This window comes from Canis lupus, chromosome 9 (genome assembly GCF_011100685.1).
Source record: "Canis lupus familiaris isolate Mischka breed German Shepherd chromosome 9, alternate assembly UU_Cfam_GSD_1.0, whole genome shotgun sequence".
Classification (NCBI taxonomy): domain Eukaryota; kingdom Metazoa; phylum Chordata; class Mammalia; order Carnivora; family Canidae; genus Canis; species Canis lupus.
In genome coordinates, this window is record NC_049230.1 from 22,673,444 (window position 1) to 22,695,386 (window position 21,943).

General features: G+C 47.0%; 1 protein-coding gene across 3 annotated transcripts in view; it reads left to right on the forward strand.

The window, feature by feature from the left end:
- Positions 1-13,012, forward strand: part of IKZF3 (IKAROS family zinc finger 3) — a 91,507-nt gene extending 78,495 nt beyond the window's left edge. For all 3 annotated transcript variants that reach the window (XM_038547413.1, XM_038547414.1, XM_038547415.1), the window contains one exon: positions 6,708-13,012. In XM_038547413.1, coding sequence (XP_038403341.1) covers positions 6,708-7,411 — 704 coding nt within the window. In that variant the 3' untranslated portion in view covers positions 7,412-13,012. The remainder of the gene's footprint in view (positions 1-6,707) is intronic.
- Positions 13,013-21,943: the final 8,931 nt, after the last annotated feature.

Sequence of the window (21,943 nt, forward strand, 5' to 3'; positions counted from 1 at the left end):
ACTCCGTTCTCTCTCTCTCTCTCTCAAATAAATAAATACATTTTTAAATTTTTTAAAGAGATTTTATTTATTTGAGAAAGAGAGGGAGAGAGCAAGAGTAGGGGTAGGGGGAGAGGGAGAGGAAGAAGCAGACCCCCTGCTGAGCAGGAAGCCCAACATGGGGCTCTATCCCAGGATCCTGAAATCATGACCTGACCCAAAAGACGCCTAACTGAGCCAGCAGGCACCCCAATAAATAAATCTTTTTTTAAAAAAGTGTATGTGGTCTACATTCCCATAGTCTCCTGAATTCTCTCTCTGCTCTGTTCTTCCCCTGTACTCAGGCAAGTTTAACAGTTTTGGGATGCCTGAGTGGTTCAGTGGTTGAGCGTCTGCCTTCGGCTCAGGGCATGATCCCTGGGTTCCAGGATATAGTCCCACATCAGGCTCCCTGCAAGGAGCCTGCTTCTCCCTCTATGTCTCTGTCTCTGTCTCTCTCTCTGTGTCTCTCATGAATAAATAAATAAAATCTTTAAAAAAAAGTTTAAGTTTTTTGTGATGTGTAGAACTGTCTTCACCACCATCACTGTCACAGTTTTTTGTAATATATAGAACTGTCTTCACCACCATCACTTACAAGCAGACTTCAAAAAAAAAAAAAGTTAATATTTGTCCCGCATTACATGGCATATTGAGAAGCTGTCCATATTTTTCTCTCTTCACTTTCTTGACTACTCTATACTTTGTTCTACCACATAGCGTTCGGGGTACTAATTTGCAATGAAATTGTATAAATGCTGCATCTCCTGGACTGCAATTATATTTGTACTCCTCAAAGTACCTAACGTGATTTGAGGCTAATAATAATAATAATAATAATAAAAGATATAAGTCCACTTGGGTGGCTCAGTCGGTTAAGCATCTGCCTTTGGCTCAGGTCACAATCTTGGGGTTGTGGGATCAAGCCCCACATGAGGCTCTCTGCTCAGGAGGGAATCTGCTTCTCACTCTCACTCTCACTCTGTACTCTCCCTCTCTCTCAAGTAAATTAAAAAAAAAAAAATCTACCACTTATTGAGTGCTTACATATGCCAGGCATTCTGTTAAGCACTTACAGACATCACAACCCTGTGCATCATAAATACTTCTTGAATGCACGGTGCTGGTCCATATGGAACAAAGCATAGTTGCTTGTCCACTGCTTATGGGGACCATCCCAGCAGAGAATCTGAAGTCACTGCCAGTGGTGGGATTGTGCAGCCATGGGCAAGGTAGCAGTCAGGAAACAATAATTTATGCTCAAACACAGGGGTGCCTGGGTGGCCCAGTCAGTTAAGCATCTGACTCTTGATTTCAGCTCAGGTCATGATCTCAGAGTTGCGGAATCAAGCCCCATGTGGGATCAAGCCCCACCCAGTGTGGAGTCTGCTTAAGACCCTTTCTCTCCTCTCTCTACACCTTTCCCTCCCTATTCCAAAATAAATAAATAAATAAATAAATAAATAAATAAATAAATAAATAAATAAATAAATAAAATCTTAAAAAAAAAAAAAAAGCTCAGACACAGGCAGATATATATGGGCCCTTAGATTACAACTTAGTTCTCCATTTACCAACTTAAGCAGCCTTGACAAGTTAACCTGTTTGTAGGTTAGGTTATTCATCTGAGTAAGAGGTGCTAATTCATCTTAGGCAAATGAGAGAATATGCAAAAAGTAGCTAGGACTGCACTGAGTACATAATAAAGGCTCAATAAATAGGAGCTATTTTTATGAGTATTATATATAAGGCACAGTGCTAGGTAGTGTGAAGTATAAAAACCAGAGGTAAACATTAGAGTGGTGGATCTTGTCACTTGACCCCAGAAGCAGAGGTCTGAATCCACGTGTTCAGTTAAGGTCCCTTTTAGCTCTAAGTGGTGATTCTGTACTTTGAAGTTGGCACTCAAAAGACAACAACCAGGGGCACCTGGGTGGCTCAGTGGTTGACAGTCTGCCTTTGGCTCGGGTTGTGACCCCGGGGTCCTGGGATTGAGTTCCCTATGGGGAGCCTGCTTCTCCCTCTGCCTATGTCTCTGCCTCTCTCTGTGTGTCTCTCATGAATAAATAAATAAAATCTTAAGAAAAAAAAAAAAAAGACAACACCCATATATACCCTCACCACATTGCAGCAATTCAAGTCAGGCGGCTGCTTGGTTTAGAATTTCCAAAGTCTAGGGATTCACACCTTTAAAAAAGAAGCACAGGTAAGGAATGGCCCTGGTTCCTAAACTCAGGACTTGCTTTTGCCAGTTGTACTTTCATCAGAAGGAAACCTCTAATTCAGCCTGAAGCTGCTATCATTAATCATTCAAAGGTGTGGTACGATTTTGACTACAAGCTGGACTAGAGGCTCCGTGCAGGTTTGGGAGAAGTTATACGCTTGTGGTTTGACTAACCTTTTTTATGAGTATGTTACTAAAGAAACGTGAGCTGTTGGCTTTTCAATTACTGTAGCTAACCCCTTCTGGGTTTCATACACATTGAGTCATCGTGTCTACAGGTGACTGATAATCATCTGTACTACTCAAGTTACCGTAACTCGGAGATGAGGGGATCTGATGATTGCAGGTTGCGTGCACGTGAAGATCTGAGGCTCTCCTGTCTTCACAATGAACAATGGTCTGCCTTAACCACAGAACTCAGTCACATATTTCCACTCATCCAGGGGTGTATTTTCCTCTTACTGTTTTGCCTCTTACAACTTTAGCACTCAGCTCTGTTCTGACATGTGCTGCAGGTGGTAGAGACTGTGAAACTGTAGGCCTAGTTCAGTAAAGCAAACTCTTGGGAGAAAAGATAAAAACAGAATTTGTGATGTGCCTGTCCTACCCCCAGAAACCTTCTGGAACCTCTCTGTAAAAAGATAAAAAGATTCTCAGGGACCCCCTGGTATTTGAGGAGTGGAGTAGAGCCAGCCACACTGGAAAATCATCAATGACCTTGAAAAGGTCAAGAAACCAAAGTTCACAATTTCTGTGTCATTTTCAGAGGAATGAATTTGTGCCCTTAGCTGACTTTCATGTTCTCAGCCTCACTCTTTCAAATAGCTTTTTTTTTTTTTCCCTTCAAATAGCTTTGATCAAAGATTTATACAATCTGGAAGTTTAAAATAAAAACCACTGATGACTTTGGCACATGTCTAATTTCCTGTTGCTTTTTATTGAGTTGCTAAGGCAGGGTGTTTGCAGATTTTTTCTCTCAGGTATTTGTCTAGAAACTATCAGGTTGGCCTTAAGGTAGTAGGGATGCAAGACAAATCCATCTTATTCAATTAGATCTTCTAGCTGGTCTTTCAGGCTCCAATTCCTTGCTGTTCTGGTCTTACATTTTGCTGTTCCATTAATATTCTGAAAATAACATTTTGTCACAAGCCTCCCTTGTTCAAGGGCATGAAGCAGTTTGCTCTTTGTTCAAATCCAAATCCTGTGGTTGGTCATTCAGAATGTCTATCTTTTGGTTCCTCTGTGTATTAACATTTTTTCAATAACTCCCCCAAATGTGGGATGCAAAGTGCCAGGAGACCCATAGGGCAAGAAAATTATTTCATTTTTTAGTTCTCTGTCATTCTTGCTGATTATTCCAAGGGAAAAGTTTTTTGTTTTTTTGGTTTTTTTTTTTTTTTATGAAAAGATTTAGATTTAATTTTATGTTAGTCTTCTTTCATACAAATCTCACATTTGGTAATCTCTGTTTTTGACAAAGAGAGGGGATCTTTGTTTCCAAGTAGTCACAGTATCTGATCAAAACTTGATCGCTCTGTTTCCTTGTTTTTATTTTTCATAGTTAACCTTCTATTTGTGGTGCGTGAGTCTAGCCTTCTGTTTATATTAGTGATAGAAAGTTTACCTAAAAAGCAAATTCAGGGCAGCCTGGGTGGCTCAGTGGTTTAGCACCGCCTTCAGCACAGGGCGTGATCCTGGAGTCCCGGGATTGAGTCCCATGTCAGGCTACCTGCATGGAGCCTGCTTCTCCCTCTGCCTATGTCTCTGTCTCTGTCTCTCTCTCTCTCTCTCTCTCTCTGTGTTTCTCATGAATAAAGAAATAAAATCTTTAAAAATAATAAAAAGCAAATTAATTTTAGAGACATAAAAAGAGAGAGAGAAAAAAGAAAATTCGAGCTGATTCCAACAAAACAAAAAGCCCTAACATTTACTGGGTGCTTTCTATGTACCAGGCATTGTTCCAAGCACTTCCCAATGACCCTGGGAGGTAGATACAATTATAATCCCTGTTACACATGAGGATACGGAGCCATAGACATGTCAAGTAACTTGCCCAAGGTCATGCAAACAGTAACTGATGAGCCAGCATCAGTCCATCTGATCCAAGAACTCATGCACTCAACCACAACACTACCCTGAGATGTCAGTGTTGCAGAATGTGAAGGATGAGTGAAGTTTGAGAAATGCTATATTTCATACTTCCTGATATAGCTACACCCAGACTCTTTTACTCTTCCCTGTTTCTGTCCAGTAGTAGTAGTAGTAGTAGTAGTAGTAGTAGTAGTAGTAGAAGTAGTCCCACTTCTCTGCCTTCAGGTTGCTCCTCCCTCTTATCAGGATGTCTCATCTACCTCTTGGAAAAATCTAAGTTGTACCAGTTCATCAAGACCCTTCTTGGGATGCCTGGGTGGCTCAGTGGTTGAGCGTCTGCCTTTGGCTTGGGGCATGATCCCAGGATCTAGTCCCACATCGGACTCCCTGTGAGTAGCCTGCTTCTCCCTCTGCCTATGTCTCTGCCTCTCTCTGTGTGTCTCTCATGAATAAATAAATAAAATCTTTATTTTTTTAAAGATTTATTTATTTAGAGAGAGAGGCAGAGACACAGGCAGAGGGAGAAGCAGGCTCCATGCAGGCAGCCTGACGTGGGACTCAATCCCGGCTCCCCAGGATCATACCTGGGCTGCAGGCGATGCTAAACCACTGCGCCACAGGGGCTGCCCTGAATAAAATCTTAAAAAAAAAAAAAAAAAAAAAAAAACCCTTCTCAAAATCTGGGTTTTCCAAGAATGCTTTCCCTGCCCCAGGTACTCCTGAATTTTATGATTTCCTTAACACTTAAATATACAATTTGTACCAAACTGCCTTACTCTTGTCTTATAATTCTTTTTACAGAAGACGTATCACTCCCCTGCTTAAGTGCCTCAAATATGGCATTTAGAATAAAATCAGGGATGCCTAGATGGCTCAGTTGATTGAGCATCTGACTGTTGATTTCAGCTCAGGTCATGATCTCAGGGCCATGGGATTGAGCCCCCACATGGGGCTTTGCACTCAGCACAGAATCTCTTTGAGATTCTCACTCTCCCTCTCTTTCTGCCCCTTCCCCTGCTTGTATGCTCTCTTTCTCTCAAAATAAATAAATAAAATCTTTAAAATAAAATAATAAAATCAAAGGTCCCCACAGAGCAGAGAAGCCCTTTCACAATTTCTAACATTTTTTTTTTTTTTCCAATTCCCACTTGTTTCTCTCCCACTAGTTTGGAGACATCTCAAGAACAGGAACTAGTTCTTCTGATCCCTTTTGTGTGTGTATGTGTTGTTTCTTTATTAGACCCTTTAGTGCATGGCAGTGACAGATTTTGGAACCGTAACATTTTGGAATGTTACGGAAGAGAGGATATGGTTCAGTAAATCTCTCCAGAATCTAGTGTCTACAGAATGAAAAAACATCAGCGATACCTTAGCCTCACTTTCAGTACTTGACACATCCTCCCTGCTTTCTCTTCCTTCTGCCAGCCACTCACCATGGAGCACATCTGCCATCACTGCAGACCCTTGCTCCTGGCTTCCCTGTGGCCAGAGAGCCTCTGTTTTCTAACACACAACACCCACACACCCAAAAGGTGGCTAAACTCTGTTTTCAGAATTTCTCAGCAGTTTGACATGAGCAGTATGAGAGGGTGACCACAAATAAATTTTTCAGTTAAACGTGAGATGGGTCCTAATGATCACATGTGTATCAATGATACAGTTTTTTCAAGCAAAAGAATAATATACTTTATGAAAAAGACAAAGACCATGATCTTTCAAGAAAGCTTTTCTAAAACTTTCTACATTTGAAGTTCTTTTACTTAAATCTCAGTCTGGAGACAATGTGTTTGGGGAGTGGTAAGTTGGAGGTTTGGGGGCTATTTTTTCTGCCTCTGTAGCTATTTAAAGAGCTGCAGAGGCCAGTTGCTGAGGTCCTCACTTCTTGCAGCACTTCCGTCCCCCAGGGTCCCTAGTATTACGAGCAGAAAATAACAAACAAAATAACAGTTTAGGAATCCATTGAGTGTTGAGAGTCCATGAGCAGTCGAAGTGCAGAAGTGGCCATGCTCCTGCACAGTGGTAGCTCCCTGGCTCCCTGTGAACCTGACCCGGTGTCCTCTTCCTTCTTTTTCTCTGTTTTCTCCAGCACTTCCCTCTGACGTGTGCAGTGGAAACAGCTCATATTGTAGCCTCAACTTAATGACATCTCTGACTCACCCTTTTGCCTGCTGGCTTAATTTATTTTGACTGTCCAAGCGTGTGCTGTCAGTTACTGTCCCTTACAACTGTCCCCAGCACCGATTGGAACCATCCTGCCTTGGCTGGGTGTTAAACAGGCATGTGTTTCCTCCCTTTTCAGGGACTCTGGAAAATCCTTTTACAAACTCTGCATTTGTGTTCTTCCTCTTGTAATTCTTTCTTTCACTTGTTCTAGGTGAGAAGCGCCATTGCTTTGATGTCAACTATAATCCCAGCTATATGTACGAGAAAGAGAGTGAGATAATACAGACCCGGATAATGGATCAAGCCATCAATAATGCCATCAGCTATCTTGGTGCGGAAGCCCTGCGCCCCTTGGTCCAGACCCCACCTGCTCCCACATCAGAGATGGTTCCAGTTATCAGCAGCATGTATCCCATAGCCCTCACCCGTGCAGAGATGCCAAATGGTAACCCCCAGGACCTGGAAAAGAAGAATATCCACTTGCCAGAGAAGAGTCTGCCTTCTGAAAGAGGCCTCTCCCCCAACAATAGTGGCCATGACTCCACGGACACTGATAGCAATCATGAAGAACGCCAGAATCACATCTACCAGCAAAATCACATGGTCCCCCCTCGGGCCCGCAATGGGATGCCACTTCTGAAGGAGATCCCCCGCTCTTATGAACTCCTCAAGCCCCCACCTATCTGTCCAAGGGACTCCATCAAAGTGATCAACAAAGAAGGGGAGGTGATGGATGTGTATCGGTGTGACCACTGTCGAGTCCTCTTCCTGGATTACGTGATGTTTACTATTCACATGGGTTGCCACGGCTTTCGTGACCCTTTTGAGTGTAACATGTGTGGATATCGAAGCCATGATCGGTATGAATTCTCATCTCACATAGCCAGAGGAGAGCACAGAGCCATGCTGAAGTGAACATCTGGTCCCAGAGATGATTTACGCCTGAGTGTTCGACATCATTTGTAAAAACCGACACCCCACCTAACGAATTATTCTCCAAACTCACTTCCAAACTCATTCCCATACTATTTTTAGTGTCCAAAGGGTCATGTTCACATGGGCAACAGGGAAACACTGTCTTCATTCAGAAATTGTTTGCAGATATATCATGCTATCATTTTTGTGAGACATTTGTTTTCTCATCAGGGACTTGAAGTTTTATAATATTTAAAAGCCAGTGAAGTATTTGGTCGTTATCTTTTGCAGCAATGGAACAAGCAGTCCTTGGAGTTTGTTGCCAGTCAAAAGAGCCCTCCAGTTGTGCTGAATGAGACATTCTTCCTGAGATATATCCTCCATATGTGGAAAAGCCTTTTGGTCATATGTCCCGGGGCCACAAAGAAGAGCTCACCAGCTAACCTCCCTGGGAAGCCACACTCTTCTGCACTTAACACAGACTGAAAGTCTAGGACATAATCTCCTCATCCCAAATTAGAGTCTAATAGTAAGGAAAAGAACAGCCATAAAATAAGTATCTGTTACCAGTAACTGAAGACTCCAGTCTCCAAACAGCAGACCCATTTCTTATCACAGAAGGGGAAAAAAAATCAAGCCATTTTATGATCCTTCTGCTTCTACCCTTTACCCTCCCATATCAATTTAAAAGCTGCTTTAGGTTAAACCAATCATCTATAGAAGAAATTCTGTGCCAGAAGAACTGATGGTTTTAAACATAGAGCATCATTGAAATTCCAGGAAGTTGTCAGCTATGGATGGTGGCATCCATTTCCTGTGATCAAGATTGGCAGAACTGGACTCTGAGGGGGAAATGGTTTAGCAGCACCCCGGAGGTGGGGGCAGCTACTTGAAAGGTTTTGGTCTCCATGGAGCATTAGTGTACAGACCCAAAGCAAACTTGCTGATTTTTTTTTCTTTTTTACAGAAAACCACCAAACAATCCAAAAAGCGTAACTTAGTCTCCCCCTCCCCACAGGGACAGACATCATGAGTGTTGTTTGGGTCAGTGCTGAGCTTTCTGATGGGGTGAAGAGGGACATACCTCTGCTGACAGGTTCTCCCTTGATCAAACTGGGTTTTTCTCCCTAAGTGGAGCTGCTGTATGCCAGAAAGATTCCTGAAAGTCAGATCTTGGTTCTGCAGATGTATTGGCCAGCTGTATCATTAAATTATGCAATATGCTATCAAGGAAAAGTGCAAGGATAATTGTAAAATTAGTACTGCAGTAGGGGTCCCAAAATCTTTATGCATTCCATATTGGCTGCTAATTAGCTGAAAGACTTTGGGCAAATCACTAAACTCTTAAAACTGAGTTTCTTCAACCATAAAATAAGAGTTGGGCTTAGACACTCTCTAAGGTCCCTTCCAGCTTTAAATTTATGTGATTATGCTATAACCCTAATTATCTTTTAAGCCTTTTAATGTATAGGTATTAAGCAGGAGAATATGTATATGAATACCTGTTTCACATTTCTTTGGTGTGAAAATGGTAGTGTTAAATTTTTCCTTTAACCACTGAGTTGTGAATGTGAAGAGGATGGTGGGAGGAACAAAAAACAGGAAGGTATTTTGATCTTGCCCCAAAGTGTATATACACAGAGTGGCACCTGCAGCTGCTTGCCAAAACCTTTTTCCCCCCCTTTTTAAGAACTGGTGTTAGTGAAAATAAATTCTGCTTCCAGGGACAACTTCATGGAACCTATTTACAAATTAAGAGTCAATTTTGTGCACAATTCTACCAAAGCCAAGAATAAGAATCTCCAATTCCTGGTAGATTCGCATTTTATGTATCTGCCTTGATATTTTGAAAGGGCTTAGGCATTAGACTCAAACTCAACTAATTTATGTGCTGCCAGTAATTAAAATGTTCCACCTCACACTGCACAAATGGCTTATCCTTCCATGTAACATGGTGTCTGTCTCAGGAAAAAAGATTTTGTGAAATTCCATGGTAACAGTCCCAACATGTTTGAGATTTTAGCTAAAAGACTAGATGTATTTCAGTGCATAGTCTTCAGCATGTCACTGTATTTCCGTAATCCTAGACTCCAAACTACGCCAGGTTGCTGACACCCATTGTGGCAATGGAGCTGCTCATTATACTCTTGAAATGCCACACATCCTGTTGACTCTTCAGAGGACAAAAGAAAGAGAATTTGGAAGCAAGTATTAGTTGGAGAGAAAGCTAGGGAAAGTGAACATTTCCAACAGAGCTGTGGAAAAGTCTTTCTGAAGAAACCAACTTTTGCACCTTAAGATAATGAAAGAGGCCCATCCCACTAACCTAGGGACTTTTTTTGCAGACATGACCCTCATTTTCCCTGTGACTAACAGATTATTTCCATTCTTCAGAGGTCAGTTTTCTAAGTGGGGTGACCACTCACAAATGCTACTTTCACTGTAGCATTCTGGGACTAGACCGCAGCACACCAAGTCCAGAGAAAATTTGTATGTGCAAATTCCATGTTTTTAAATCCTAAAGTCAAACCAGGTAGTATGTAGTGGTTGCCACCACACAGGTAAACATTTCCTTCTATAGGTACCCCTTATACCAATAAATGCCCTTCGCCCTTGCTGGGGGGTGGGGGGTGGGAAGGAGAGGACAGGGGGAAGGAGAATCTTAGCAAAATCCCTTAGAAAGAAGGACAGAGTCAGGATTCACATCCGGCCATGTTGGACAGTGAGGTCCTGCAGCAGCTTCAGGCAGCACATTTCCTTTCTCAGTCAGAGTCCCTCTGACATGCACCTCATAGGTCTGGGCTCTCCATCATTTCCCACCACACACCAGGAGGCCACAATTCAAGGAACAACCAACCCCAGGAGAAGTTCCTTGCAGCCAAGGTGACAGAATTGGAGTGAGGGAGAAAGGGAAGAGAACTGGCTCTCCAGATATTCCTTATCACCTCACTTGAATCATTGCACAGGTATTTCCTACTGGCAGAGAACTAAACAGAAGTGTCTTCCCCATTACCCTCCACCACCACCACCAGGGCAAAAAAGATATTGATAAACCCACTAGCTTTTAGGTTCTTTAAGTCATTCTCCCTAAAAGATACTTGCCTTGACACAGATAAGCTAACTAATCTTATGCCTTGTTACCCATTCTGAGCTGTTCCTGACTCAGCTTCTGACTTTGTCAGTGACAACATTTCTCACCTTTTAAATGCAGTGCTTAACATTTTGCTAGGTCCATACTCACAGTGGCCCAGATATAAAATGACCTCAGATTTCTTTTGCAAAGAAAAAAAGCACAAAATTTTGCTTAGTTGAAACACTGTGTTATGAACAAATCTCACACCAACATAAAGTTTTTCCAAGTAGTCTCTGTATCACTGTTCTTATTCTCCTCCTCTGCTTTTTCCTCTCTGCTAAATGTGAGATTTAGCATGTTTTAAAGGAAAAAGCGTTACTGCTGATACATATCCAAGCATAGGCAGTAAGACCGTAATGGAAATGTTTTAAATGCTTAGAGTCCTAACTTTAAAGTGTACCCCACAGAGAATAGGTTCATTTATCTCTAGTGGAGATTTGGAAACTCCAGGCCACTCAAGATTTGAATCCTCAGAAACAGGCAAGCCTTTTCACAAAAACTTGGAATTGATATTATGAGCTCAAGAAGAGAAAAAGTAGAGTGAGAAAATTATGTCCTAGAAAATACTATCAGGCTGTGCAAAGGTGAAGAGATACACAGTGATAATCTCTTTAAAGAATTGGAAGTTATTTTTATGCTCAGAGAGTATAGATCAGAGAATCTCTCCCTATAGAAGAGTTCAGAAAAACAGAATGGATTTGGGACTTAAGTGCCTGGCAAGAAGACAATTTTGGCCAATCTACTAAAGGCTAGACCTGGGACACCCTAGGAAAAAGATTCTGTTCTCTAAAGCTGAAGGATCGAATGACTCTGTGAATGATCAGTGAACCCAGGACTGGGCACTGCTGCCTCTAAGTGTGGACTCAGAAGAGCCTAGAGGAAAAGAGTAGGCTTTAGACTTGCCTAAGCTCAGAACACAAGACTGTAGCTCCATTCACCCAACCTGTAGATAGTGTGTACCCCAACATGCTGTCAACATGATAAACAGATCTTCGCACTTTGAAAAAGTTGAATGCAAGTTTCCTCTGAATATTACAAGACTGGACTGTCATGTACATTGATATTGATTGAGTTATCATTTGAAAATGGAATGTTAATGTTTGATTTTTTAAAATGTAAGGACATAATATCTACCTCCCAAGGATGTTATGAGATTTTATGTAATTTTGTCTACGAGATGATGTTACTTGCCAGGGAGGGGAGGTGTATTTTGGATGGTTACAAATTTTCCACTATATGTATGGTATGTGGATTTAAAGACATGGAAATATTCAAAGGCCGTACTAGGATCACAGTTCAGTAATTCAGAAGGCAGTGGAGGCGTCTGATCTCTAACACACAGTCTCCATCATGCTATTTTAATGAGTAAGAGTAAAGAATATTGCTGACTGTTAGAACCAACACGAGTGAACCTCATGGTACAGACCCTTCACGGCATTGCAGCCAGGGAAGTAGAATGGCTTTGCTCCCTCCTTGTCTCATCAGCTCTCAATTATTAACTCCCCAAGTAACTTAAGAGTTTCCTCAAATGGTCCTCACTGTCCATCTCCATATCCACCCTACTCTAAAAAGCCCGGAGTGCAGTCCCATAATATCAACCAACCCCCTTCTCCCAAGCCTGTGCCACACATCTGTGAGGCCTAGCTTCTGAAGCTACTTTGCTCCTTCCTCTCCTAAAAAGACTGAGAACAAACATTTTAACATATTAGGAAAATGGGGCAGCCTTAAAAATGATCCCATTGCCAGTGACTCATTTACACAAGGACTTTTCCAGGTTAGCAGACAAAACCCTTTTAGGTGGGCCTGCTTCTGTGGGTTCACAGAAACCAAATTACTGTGGGTTGCAAAGTATTAGCAGATCATTTGAAAAGCAGACATCCCTTCACCCAGACTGTGGTTTTGCATGCTCAGGTTCTCATCTATGAGCTTTGGTGAGGGATCATTTTGGCTACTGGAAAAACCATAGCTTATTTTTAATTTCTGGTTGCCAAAGCCACCACACGTGTGGTCTGTGGATGACCCTTGTCTGCAGAATGACAGGGGAAGAAGGGAACCTGGTTTGGGGGTTCAAAGGGGCTCAGGGTGGCCTTCTCCCCAAGAGGAAGAGAGGGAGACCTTACCGAGTGGTTTTGACACGGCCTGTGCTCATAGCATTCTCATCTGGGTTTCTCAGAAATGCCCTCCCTGCCCAACAGTGACCTTCCCTCTTAACTCCTCTTGAATTTTACCCACAGTCCAACCATTTGGAGTACCGTAAGGTATCCTACTCCTCTGTAAAGACTCTTTAAAGAAAGTCAGCTTCTGAAATGTAGCAATGCTGTAACCCTGCCAGAACCATAATGAGTGCGTCGTCACATTAAAAAAAAAAAGAAGAAAAAAAAAAACTGCTAATAGTTTTCAAGGTTTCTTTATCATGTTTGATTTTTACACTGAAAAATAAAAAAAAAATACTGGTGTGTTTAAAATTAGTCATTGTGCATGCCTATCCTTTGTAGTTGTCAGAAAATGGTAGAGTTTAATTCTGTCTCTAGGACTATTTTCTTAATTTAGCCCCTCTATTTCTTAAAGTCCAAGTACCAAGGTAAATGAAATTATCACTGAATAAGACATCTGTTCTGATGCCTTGCTGAGCCTGCCGTTGGCATCCTGCTGTTGCTCCCATACTCCTAGAGTCGGGTTCTGGTTCCACTGGCCCTTAGTTCACTAAGGGGACCAGAGAAAGTTGGGGACTGGATTTGGCAGGATCAACCCTGCAGTATCTCTCAATTCCAAGACACAGCTCTGCCCTTGCTCCCACCAAGGGTTCTTTCTAGAAGACAGGCAAGTCCTGGCTTTTTCATGTCTGGGGTCTCAGAAACATCCAAGTTTCTTAGGAATTTGGAAAAATCAAGTGCAGTCACTAAATGCAGCCACGTTTTTCTTTTTTACTTTTTTTTTTTTTTTTAAGATTTTAAGTAATCTCTACACCGCACGTGGGGCTCAAAATTAAACCTTAAGGTCAAGAGTCACATGCTCTGGAGGCACTGGGTGGCTCAGCGGTTGAGTGTCTGCCTTCAGCTCAGGGCGTGATCCCAGAGTTCCAGGATCGAGTCCCACATTGGGCTCCCTGCATGGAGGCTGCTTTTCCCTCTGCCTCTCTCTCATAAATCTTAAAAAAAAAAAAAAAAAAAAGAGGGGTGCCTGGATGGCTCAGCGACTGAGTGCTTTCGGCTCAGGGCGTGGTCCCAGAGTACTGGGATTGAGTCCCACATCGGGCTCCCCTCGAGGAGCCTGCTTCTCCCTCTGCCTGTGTCTCTGCCTGTCTGTGTGTGTGTCTCTCATGAATAAGTAAATAAAATCTTTAAATAAATAAATTATTTTCAAAAAGCCACATGCTCTACCAATGGAGCTACTCAGGTGCCTCAGCTGCATTTAAATATAGTCTTAAGATACTTGGGGGCCCAAACCTAAAGTGTTGAGGAGAAAGTCCTAGGAGAATGGCATAGAGATTATTTAGCTTTCTCCCTGTCTTGGTATCTTCTGTTCTCTCTTAGAACATGTCAGACCAGAGTCTGGGAGGTGATCTGACCTTCTGCTCAGCCTCCTCCAGAACACCTTCCCTTTCCCCTCCTTTGTGAGAGAGGCAGGAAAAAGCCATTTCTGAAGTTTAGGATTAGCAAAGGTGGGACCTGGTTGGTGGCAACTTCCTCTGGCTCTCTACTCAGCACCAACTCCCTCCCTGCAGCATCAGATTATTTGGAGGCTCTCCAGCAGGCTTTGCAGTCTCAGCACTCAGGGCAGGGAGAGAGGAATTGTGTGGCAGCCTGCCTTTGTATTCTAACACTAACTACATTGAAAAGTGGCTTCTGGGTAGCTGATTCTCAGCCTTAGAGAGAGTGGTATGTGGCCTTCCTCAGCCCCAGTCCCTTCACAAAGTAGGAGCAACTAAGAGAGAAAGGGAGACCAGAGACCTGATCCCATTTGCCAGTGAGAGCAGTGGAGAGAGCTCTGGGGCTGGCTGGAGCTGGGCGAGGGGCTGGATGGGCTTTCAGCCTAAGGACAGTTTTCTTTTCCTAATTCTTGGGAACTAATGTGACACTTTAGAGGGTAGTGGGCCTGGCAGGGGAGGCCACCCCACACCTGCACACTCTTCCTCCCCCTCCCCCATCACTCAACACAACCAGGCCATTCACACAGGCTGTGTGCCCGAACCTCCACCTGCAGGCAACTGCCATCCAAAGGCAAGGAGGGGGACAAGGACCTGTTTCCCTTCCCTCACCTCCCATTCCCTAGCACCCAGAGTTTGTGGAAAAGTGGAGATGAGAGCTCTGGGAAGGCCAGGAACGCTGGGGGATGGTGGAAGAGCACATTGGGCCCAGGACACAAGTTCTGGCTGCAGAGCATTCCCGGTCAGACGGTTGTTTGCATAAAAGCCAAAAGCCACTGCACCTGGGGTGGGGAGGCCCTCTGGGGAGGTACTCCCTGGCTTGGGGGAGAGGGGGAAGGAAGGTGTCATGGAAAGTCCCTGAAGGACACGGGGTGTTGCATTTGCTGCGGTTTTTTTAACTCTGTCTTGACCTGTGAAGTAGGCAGCTACCTCCCTTCCCCCCCAATAACAGGCCTTCCCCCAGAATAACCTGAACATACCCAAGGAAAGAGCACTGCAGTGGAAACTATGGAGGTTAGAGGGCCTGTGGGTGATGTAAACTGCCCCCCTTCCCCAGGACTGATGGGGCAGGAAGCCCTAGAGCAGTCTTTTCCCATCACCCCCCCCACCAGGCCCCCTGGCCTAGAAGAGCTGCCTAGTCAAATAAACCACAGCCTTGGGGGCGGCTGGTGGGAACTAGGGGGGCAGATGTCACCTCCTCCCCAGGCTTGTCCTTGGGGTGAGGTCAATCCCCATCCCACCCCCACTGGAATTGGTCCCAGCACCTCTACCTCCTTGTCGCATACCCTACCCACCCTCCCTAGTCTGGGGGGAGTGGGGGGGTGGGGGTGGGGGGAGAGTGACAGAATCAATGAATCCAGCAAAGCTCTGAAGTCTCAGTAAAGGCTGGTACGGATTCCAGCTGAGTATTTGGACTCTTGGCTTCCAGTCGCAGCCCTGCCACTCTCTGGGTGACCGTGGGCACTTTCATTTCCCTCTCTGGGCCTTCATGTTTCCCTGGAACTGGATCTCTATAAAGTTCCTTCCGGCTAAGACCAAGCCAGGCCTTCCCTCTAACTCCAGACGAAGAGGAGAGAAAGAGGCTGTGCCCTCGTCCTTCTCTCCGCACCACACTCAGGCACTGACAGGAGGTGGGCGCTTGGAACGACGGTTAGAGCCGCCTGTGGTTCTCCAAAGTGGTCACTTTCTAAAGCATTGCAGGAAATTCCCATCGGGGCCCACAGGAGCATGGGGGACGCGGAGGTGACCCTGGCACCGAGGCTGTCTGAACCCCCGGCCCCGTCCTCTCTCAGGCTCTCTTCATCCTGCGTGGACTCAGACCCCAGATTCCCGGGTTGGGGGTGCCCAGAGAGCGAAGGCTGGGCGGAGGGGGAAGGGGTGCAGAGCGAGGTGGGAGCCGAGGGGGGTGTGAGGGGAGGGGCAGCTGCACTTCTGAGAAACAGCTCGGCGTCTCAGCAGCCCGCAGCCTAACCCCCTGCCTGCGGCTTCACAGCTCGCGCCTCCTGCCGCCCACGCCGCTCGGGGCCTCTCCGGGGGTCGGCAGCCCCCGCGGAGGCGGCGGCGGCTGGGGAGGAGAGGCCGCTCCGGGGACGGCGGAGTGGAACCCGTGCGGGGCGGGGGGCCGGTTGGAAAATGCAGGGAGGCGTGGGGCGCGTGACTCCCCGGGAGCAGCAAGCCATTCCTCCCTCGGGGTCCCGAGCGCCGGCCGGCGGCACGCCTGTGAGCATCACCCCCACCCCGGCCCCCACCCCAGATGCTCTCCCATCACACCCGGGTAGGATTCCAGAAGTGAAACTGCTCGGGGTCACAGCCCAGCGCCGCCGCTGCGCCCCGCCCCGCCCTTCCGGGCACCGCAGCCCTCCAGGATCTCCCAGCGCTCGGGCGCCAGGCCCGGAGGAAACTGGGGGAGGGGAAGGGAAGGGGAAGTGCCCCGCGAGGCAGCCTGCAGAGCGCGGCCTTCTCGCCTGGGGTGCCCGCCCGTCGCCGCGAGTGGGAACCTCGAGAGGCGCCGACCCTGCCGGCGGAGCCGAGCGGCGGCGCCTGCACTCCCCGCCACGGCCGCTGGGTGTCAGTGCCGCCGCGCGGCTGGGAGCGCGGGCGCCGTGGGGAGGCGGGGGCGCGGGGCTCGGGGAGCAGGAGCGCCCCGCCCGCCCGCCCGCCGCGCCCGCGAGGTGCCGCCGCCCGGCCGTGGCCTTCGCCGCCGGGGCCCCGCGGAGCTTGGCCCGGCGCTCGGACCTCGCTGCCCGCCCGGCGCCGGAGGCCCCCGCGCAGCCCACCAGCTCGAGCGAAGGCCGCGCGCCTCCTCCCCGCGGCCCGAGGCGAAGCGCGCCCCCTGGCGAGGCGGGCCGACCCTCTCCCGCGCCGACACCCCGACACCCCGACGGCCCGGCGCCCCGCAGCCCCGCAGCCCCGCAGCCCCGCAGCCGCGCGCCCGACCGCGGGCCCCCGCCCCGACTGCTGCCTTCCTCGTGGACGCGGGCCGCCGTCCCTCCCTCCCCACCCCAGCGCCTCCCCGACGTGTGTGGGACGCGGTGGCTCGGCCTGGAAGAAGGGAACCAAGAGGTGGGACTTTGGGAATCCTTCGGAAAGTCGAGGTGCTGGCCGGTGAGAATCCCCACTAATGTTACATCGTGGATCTCATCGCGGCGCGGGGTGTGCCCGTAAATGCGGAGGAATCCGTCCTTGGCGCCAGCTCTTTGGAGTCTCCCTAATTCTCCCCTAAACCACTCCGAGATAAACCCAGTCCTAGTAAAAGCAGACTGCCTCCCATGAAAACGCAGCTCCAATAAACTGCCCCCCGTCCTAGGTGCCCCCCCCCAAAAAAAAAAACAAACCAAACCCGCCTCTTCCTTGGAGCAGCCAAGAGGACGCTAGAGCCATCGCAGCTCACCCCACAAGGGATTGGATTTCAGAGCTCATTAACGGCCCCCCGGAGAGCACAACCCATCTCGCTCACACATTACCCCCACTTCCTACACCCCTTCTTGTATGGAGGTCATGGAAAACCCCTGGGGATCAGCTTCAGCCCCCGGGATCACCCCCTCTGTGGCTCTAGACCCCTCAGCAACAGCCAACTTCCCCAAGATCCTTATATGTCTTTTCCCTACTCTCTCCACTCCCTACCCCAGAAGGAAGCTCAGAATCCTCCGTCCCAAGAGGCCACACTGTGCACCTCCCTCCCAAGCCCCAAAGCTAAGATTGTGCCAACAGCACGGAACAGGAAAGCACTCTGCCACAGGCCCCATGCCACTTGGGCCAACCGAGGTCTCTGGGCCCTCTCTTCTGTCTGCTAGACCAGTTCAGTCATACAGTAGTGGAAGCCTTTTTTCCAAGTGTGCCATGAAGCCGAACTCCCAGATATAAGCAGTGCTCTCCCCAACCCCAGCGCAACCTGCCCCCGACTCCTGCGGGAACCCTTGGACTGCAGGATGCCAGTAGAAAACTGCTTATATAGACAGTTTGGAAGAAAGGATCCTTCTAAATGGCCTTGATCTCTCTTGCCTGTCTTCTTTTCTTCTTCCTTCTCTCCCTCCTCAGGGTGCCTGGCGCTGGGCACAAGGAAGGAGCCAGGCAGGATCACTGACCCAATGTTGAACCCTCTGCTGGCACCAGCAGGCCCTCCACCCAGGTACTTGGAGGCTGTGTAGATTTCATTGAACAGGATTTTGGAATCAGGGAGAACGTCAGTTGTCCAGAGCTTTTGTCTATCTGGATGTCCCATCTAGGGGCATCCTGAGGTGGTGGGGACGGGAGGGGGCGGCGGGGGGGCTTCCCTAGAATCATTCCCACCTGTTCTCAAAGTCCATAAAATTGGCAGCAGGATCCCTGCCCTCCACACAAGCAGGAAGGGAGGTCAACCCTGTGGCCCCATCCTCCTACAGGCCTGTGGTACTGCCAAGGACAGCTCTGTGCCCTGGCACCAGGCTCCCACCAGTCACGCTAGCCCTAGGAGCTGGTGTCTGTGATCTACTACTACATGTAGGGCTAGCCCCCTGGATATGGGCCCTGTGTCACGCTCTCAATGCCTGGGTCCTCCTCAGCATAGGGAGATTAGAGGGATTTTTTTCTTTTTTCTTTTCCAAAGTCTTCTTCTGATTTCTGAAATGTTCTTTAATAAGCACATATACTTTTGGGGCACCTGGGTTGCTCAGTCGGTTAAGTGGCTGACTCTTGATTTCCGCTCAGGTCATTATCTCCATGTCGTGAGACAGTCCTGCATCAGGCTCTGAGTTCTCAGCACTGAGTTCTCTGCCTCTCCCTCTGCCCCTCCTCCTGCTCTCTCCCTCTCTCTCTCTCAAATAAATAAAATCTTTAAAAACAAAAACAAAAAAGCCTGTATACTTTTTAAAATCAAATCCAATAACTTGATACTGAAAAGATAGTATGTTAGGTGCCAGCCTCTACCTTCTCCACAATGCCCCTGCCTCCCTCCCAGTAGCCCAAATTTCATCATAACCCTAAGCCTCTACTGACCACACACGCTGCAGCCATCCTTAGAAGTCCCCTCTGTTGTCTGGGCTCTGTGGATCATGCTTCAGCCTCTTTGGCAGTAAAACAGCAACTTTCCTATGTCTAGAGAGTGGGGGAATCTTGCCCTGGGTCCGCCCACAAGCTGATCTTGAGGGGCCCCTGTGTCCACATTCTCAGCTCCTGCCTCTCCTCCAAGAAGCCAGAGATCTCAGCTATCCAGCAAGGATGTTCATCTGCTGATGTCCATTATCCAGCTCAGGGTCAAGGCAGCTGCCACCTCAAAGGGTCCTCAAAGGCCCAGGTCCTTCATAATAGCCACCATTAAGAACAGATGGGCCAGAGAACAAAGGGCAAAGAAGGGCTATGTTCTACCACCTACTAGCTGGGCCCAGACTGATCTCTGTCTCCAACTCCATATAGGACCTCAGGTGGATCAGTCTCTTTGAGCCTCAGTTTCCTGTTTGTAAAGTGAAAGTGGTATCTATCCCACATATTCTGATTAGCTGATTGACAATGCATTGTCCTTGTATATCATAATAACCTCAGGCTATGAAGAGACACTGGGTCGTTTTCTAACAGCCTAAATCCCTGGACATGCTTAAGATGTGAGTCATTCTGGCCCCTTTACTCCCACCCCATCATGGACCCCTAGCACCCACACCGTAGAAGTGGCCCTGGGCATCCCTGGCCAGTCACACTGTCAGCACCAGTCCACTCAGGCCCCAGGAGAAGTCAGTGATAGGATGCCATGGCTCTGGAAACCATGGCAAGTGGCAGGCAGCAGGTTGCTCTGGTCCCTGCTTCCTCAAGTCCTGCTAAAAAGAAACAAAATCTGCACCCCTCTCATGCCTGGCTGCAGTAATTTTTTCAGGGTAAATACCCAGACAGTTCTTAGCTGGAAGATGGATGAGGCTCTTGGCCCACCTGTGTCTGACAGGCCTGGCTCCCCAGCCCCAAGGTTGGGAGTGACAAGCCTGGCTCAAAGACTGGCTATGGTGGCTGGTCCTTCTCAAGTTCACCTCAGGACAACCCCCAAGCCAGAAACCAGGGCTGCAGAGAAGGGAGGGGCTCCTCAGGGGAAGACACCCACACCCCATACCCCTCCATCCCATCACCCCACCCACTCCACCCCACCCCCACAGGCCACTTAGGAATTCCACCTGGAAGCCAGCCAGGTAGGGGTAGCAGAACAGCCCAGACCTGTATTCAGACCTAGGTTGAAATCTTGGCTCTCCCACTAACTGTAGTTTGGGCCAGGTCTCACTGAACCATCAGTTTTCTCACCGACAAACAGGATCCCACTACCTTGTGCCCAATCCCAAAGATTTGGGGAGAGGTTCTCCATTAAAAAAATTTTTTTTACTACAGCATTTTCAAGCTTACACAAATTTAGAGAATTTAATGAATCCCTATATACCCATTACGCAGCTTCAACCATTGTCAACTCATGGGCAACCCATGACCATGCTCAGACTCTCTCCCCTAACCTTGGGGTTATTTTTTTTTTTTTCCCCTTAGGGTTATTTTAAAAACAAAGCTAAGACATCATTTCACCTATAAATACTTCAGAATCAATCTCTCAAAGGTGAGGACTTAAACACACACACAAGTACCATTTATCACCCCTTGAAAAGTTAACCATAATTCCTTAATATCATTGAATATCTCATCAGTGCTCAAATTTCCCCCAATTGCTCATAAATATTTTTTACAGTTAGTAGTTTGGATTTGAATCAAATGAGTCAGCACATTACATATATCTAAATTTCTTGAGAGCTAGAGATTCCTCATCTTTTCTCGTAATTTTGTTGTCAAAGAAGCTGGGTCATCTGTTCTGTAGTTTCCTAGTCTGGATCTGGGTAATCGTATCCCCACGCATGTGTCATTTCACATGTTCCTCTGTCCCCTGTACTTCTGATAAACCAGCAGCTAGATCCAAGGGATGAGACTGAGGTTTTATTTCTTGGCAGAAATAATGCTTCATTGGAGTTCACGTGTCTGGAGAGAGGGTTTATCTCTTCATTATTTAAAGATCATATGGCAGGTCCAGGTATTGCCAATTTGATACAGTTATTATAAAGCTCTCCTGTCACCTAAGCTAAAACTGTAAAATTCTTAGATTAAAAACTTTTTTTTTTAAGATTTTATGTATTTACTCATGAGAAACAGAGAGACAGAGAGGTAGAGACACAGGCAGAGGGAGAAGCAGGCTCCATGTAGGGAGCCCAATGTGGGACTCCATCCTGGGTCTCCAGAATCATGCCCTGGGCTAAAGGCAATGCTAAACTGCTGAGCTACCCAGGCTGCCTATGATTAAAACCTCTTTAGACAAAAACAGACCAGCATGGGCAGTGGGGAGAGGCCAGACCCTGCAGGGCCCATCTGGGCTTGTATTTTGGAAGGATCACTCTGGATGTTGGAAGATGGGTTGGAGAAGGGAGCCAGACTCCTAGGGCTGAGTGTTGTAGGGTTCCGTTTTTGTTGTTGTTGTTGTTGTTGTTTTTAATATTTTTATTATTATTATTTATTTATGAGAGAGAGAGAGAGAGAGAGAGAGAGGCAGAGACACAGGCAGAGGGAGAAGCAGGCTCCATGCCGGGAGCTCGACGTGGGACTCGATCCTGGGACTCCAGGATTGCGCCCTGGGCCAAAGGCAGGCACGAAACTGCTGAGCCACCCAAGGATCCCCTAGGGTTCCGTTTATATGGCTTTCTGAAGGGAGGAAACTATAGAAGTAGAAAGCAGGAGGGAGTGGGGTTGACAATGGAGGTCATGGGGACCT